Below are 3,940 nucleotides of genomic sequence, written 5' to 3'. Positions count from 1 at the left end.
AACATGATCCCACAGCTGCATGGGACAGGCCAAGCGGGCTGCAGCTGTGGGCTGGGGCCACGATGCACTGTGCTCTGGGTGGGTTGCAGTGGTGCTGGGAGGGGGATGGGGGGGCCCCCACAGTGAAATATGGCTTGTTTGCAGCCCACCCCCATTATCCCCCTCCCAGTGCCACCCGCTCTGAGCAGAGAGCAGTGCGGCCCCTGGCCCCAGCTGCAGCCTGCCCTACCCTACACAGATCCAGGGGCACAGCCACACCCTTGCCCTCCTGGATGAACAGAGGGAGCAGTGGTAGGAGCCCCCTCCACCCCTCCCGCTGTGTCAGAAGTTGGATCAGTATTGGACAAGAGATGTGGGGGGGACAGATCAAAGCCCCTGCAATGAGGGAAGGAATGGGGCTGGGGCAGGAGCAGGCGCTGCCCAGCCACGGCAGGAAGGGGCACAGGACAGAGCCACTGGGGGTGGCTCCCACCACTTTGCCCACCCTGGGAGGGTATGGGGGAGGATGTGCACCCTCAGATCTGCATGGGGCACAGGCAGGGTGGGCTGCTGCTGCAGGCTGGGGCTGTCCCAGGCTCTTCCTGGTGTGTGTGTGTGAGAGAGTGTATGGGGGGCTGGAGCAGAGGCGAGCTGTGGCAGTGCTGGAAGGAGGACTACAGGGGGGGCTACAATGAATTTTTGGGTGGCTGCAGCCCCTTGCAGGACCCTCCCAGCACTGCCACCACCTGCCCTGAGTGCAGCCTAACCCAGCTGCCACCAGGAAGAGCCTGGCATAGCCCTGGCCCCAGGCCCAGCCTGCACCTCCTAGATCCAGGGGCACACATGCTCCCCATGTCCTCCTGGGGTGTGTGCAGCACCGGGAGCCACTCCCCAAGACGAGCCGTGGGTGGGTGGTGCCTGCCCTAGCCCTACTTCTCCCTCACCGCAGGGGCCTTGATCTGCCCCCCACGCCCCTTCCACCACAACTGACTTACCACCTGGTCACAGCTCTTCAAGCTGCAGGGTTATATATCAGAAATCAGATCAGTATCGGCCGATATGCCTCCTTAAAAAACAGCTATCAGCATTGGCCCCCAAAATCTTTAACAGTGTACCCCTACCAAATGATTTATGTTCTTACATGAAATGGACCATCTTACACCAAATCCTAGGAAAAAACCTAGCCATGAACTATTCATTACAAAAAACTTACAGGAAGTCTACACAGAAAAGTAAAGAACTGACATAGCCTGTTGCTCCAGCACCTTATATTGGCCTTAATTATGGTCAACCAGCCACCCCCTCTCCCTCTTGGGCCACATTTCCCAGCAAGATTTTATCCATGAAGAACTGTAACTACTCATTTTCTTTTATGACTATACTATGAGAAGTACTACTTTTATCATGTCATTTTTAGTTGTGCCCAAAACTGATAAATCGCAGAGTCCACAAAACATTTTCCTTTTTTTTTTTAAAACAATACACAACTAAATCTAAAAGGTTTACACAAATCATTTTTAAACAGTGATAATACCTCCCCTATTGAAAAAAGAATTTATAGAATTCAAATTTTTCACCTAAATTTTAAGAAGAAAAAATGTAAGTTAATTTTTCATAAATTACTATAAGCAACATTTATTTTAAATGTGAAACTTGTAATTTTCTCCATATGAGAAAAATGACTCAAGCACAACCCAAGTTTCCTCTTCTGCTACGAAAAAGATGGTCAGTTACGGAAGCAATAGTACTATTTAAATCAATTTTGTGCTAACTGCTATTAGGAGTTTGGTTTCTTAATTTTATATAAAATACAGATATCCATCTTGCATTTAATAAAAGATTAAAAAGCAGATACCCTCATGTCTTACATGCATACCAGCCCAGCCTCTGGCTTCTTTACTGTACATTGCATCAAGAAAGAGCATACACCAACTGCGGAGACTTCCTCAGCCTGAAGAAGGGGTTTTTAAACCTGAAAGTATGCTAAAAAGTTTTTTCCAACTATTTAAATTGGTCTAATAAAAATATATCAGATTCACCCCAAGAACCTTGTCTGCCAAGTCACCTGAACTTCTATTGGCCATCAGTCTCTGTATCAATTTTTCAAACAGTGGGAAGAAATCTGAAATACAGGCAACTACAGACAAAAAATAACATACAAAATTATAGGTACATACTTTTGTCATTCCTCCTGTCTGCGCTGTGTTCAATCCTGTATGACCAGCCATCTGTGGTGATACTTGGGTTAAAGTCTCTGCCAACACACTACCTGCATTCCCCTGCATGGCAGGGGCAGAATATTGCATTCCTGCTCCCCTTCCTCTGCCCGCTGCTGCAAGGGATCCATTCATTACCTGCCCTTGTGCTTGCTGAGACTGAGTCATTAAACTGTGGCCAGAATTACTGTTGAGAAGGCCCTGGTGCGTCTGACTGAAATTAGCATTCATACATATCCCAGGTCCAGTCTGTGATGTTGCAGGGCTGCTCGTCACCATTCCCACTTGTTTTTGTGCTTGAGAGTTCAGTGCTTGTGAGGCAGGCGTAGTAGGACCCGAGGCGCTGCCTGCCTGTTTTGCCAGGCTTGATGCAGAAGAGTCACCTTGGTTTAAAGGGCTCTTGCCCATAGCACCCAGATTACCAATGTTAGCACTGTTTGGCTGTCCTTGGACTTGATTACCAACTCCTTGCTGGACAGGACTACTTGAATTCACATTTCCAATTCCTGGGTTTAGGGTAGAGCCACTGCCCCCCCTTAGAAGCTCAGAAAGTTGTTTGTGTTTGGAAGCTGCATCTGGAACAAGGTTCCCACTGCTATTTAAAAGGCCTAACTCTCCATTGGGGATCAGCTCATCAGGAAGATCATTTTCCAAGTCAAACAAAGATCCAAAATCTAAAAATTAAACAGAAACATATGTAAGACAAACCCTGAAAAGACAATTTGTTTTTATAGGTTCATATTCAATATGACACTGATATAATGTATTGACACTAATGAAAAACTGTGCCTTTCACCTTACCATATATTAACACCATTAGGGGGTGTTAATATAAAAGTGCTCTATGCAGTATACAGAAGTGTTCTATGTATACAGAATAACATCCTTTGTACAGTAGACTAAGTGAAAATACTGCGTAATATGTGTTTCTATCCTAAGATTTATTTAGTTATTTTGTAAAACAGAACATCAAGCAGAAGAAACTGGGTTGCAAGAATGACAGCTTATTCAAACATACATTTGCAAAAAGCAGAAAGGAATAGAAAATCACTGGCATACTAAGATTGTTCATCGGTCTTCTCTTTGTTTGAATCTGCCCCAGTATAGAAGTCTCATCTTAAATCACCTTCCATCAATATGCAGTCATTCTTCTATAGTTAGACTATTAACATAGAACTAAATGTAGATTATACTATATTTTCTGGTTTTATTTCAAAGAATCCAAACAAATACTAATGTATAATTGGCCTGTATAATAGAGTTATCAGACTGTACTTAACTTCAGTACACAAGGATCACATTTTAACTTAAACCAATGACAGCCGTTTAAAAAAAAAAAAGTATGTGAATTTTCAATATCAGTTCACTATGACATGGGAAAAACAGATCATATCCATGTACAAAAAAAAAGTCACACCCATTTTCTTTACAGAAACACTCAATGCTGACATGATTATACCACCTTCCAACTACAGCTCTTAATTTAGAATTTTGATTTAAAATAGCCAACACAACTTTGTTGCTGACAGTGACCATATGACTTAGGGTCCAGCCCTGCCTAACTTCACACTACCATGACTAACTACCTCTCTCTACTGGTATTACTTAAGAATAATTACAAATAAGGGGGACCCAAACAGTTTCATAGTTTCTAGGGTCAGAAGGGACCTGAGTAGATCATCTAGTCCGATGCCCTGCCATGGCAGGAAAGAGTACTGGGGTCAAATGACCCCAGCAAGATGTTC

The 3,940-nt window shown here is 44.4% G+C and overlaps 1 protein-coding gene across 4 annotated transcripts in view; it reads right to left on the bottom strand.

Moving 5' to 3' along the window:
- The window catches only part of CREBBP (CREB binding protein), a 180,146-nt gene that overhangs the window by 160,884 nt on the left and 15,322 nt on the right, over positions 1-3,940 (bottom strand). For all 4 annotated transcript variants that reach the window (XM_019540010.1, XM_019540011.1, XM_019540012.1 and 1 more), the window contains exon 2: positions 2,157-2,869. In XM_019540010.1, the coding sequence (XP_019395555.1) occupies positions 2,157-2,869 (713 nt within the window). The remainder of the gene's footprint in view (positions 1-2,156; positions 2,870-3,940) is intronic.

Source organism: Crocodylus porosus, unplaced genomic scaffold (assembly GCF_001723895.1).
Source record: "Crocodylus porosus isolate Cpor-Errol unplaced genomic scaffold, CroPor_comp1, whole genome shotgun sequence".
Classification (NCBI taxonomy): Eukaryota; Metazoa; Chordata; order Crocodylia; family Crocodylidae; genus Crocodylus; species Crocodylus porosus.
Note: the sequence above shows the minus strand (reverse complement) of the source record. Positions and strands in the feature narration are given on the sequence as shown.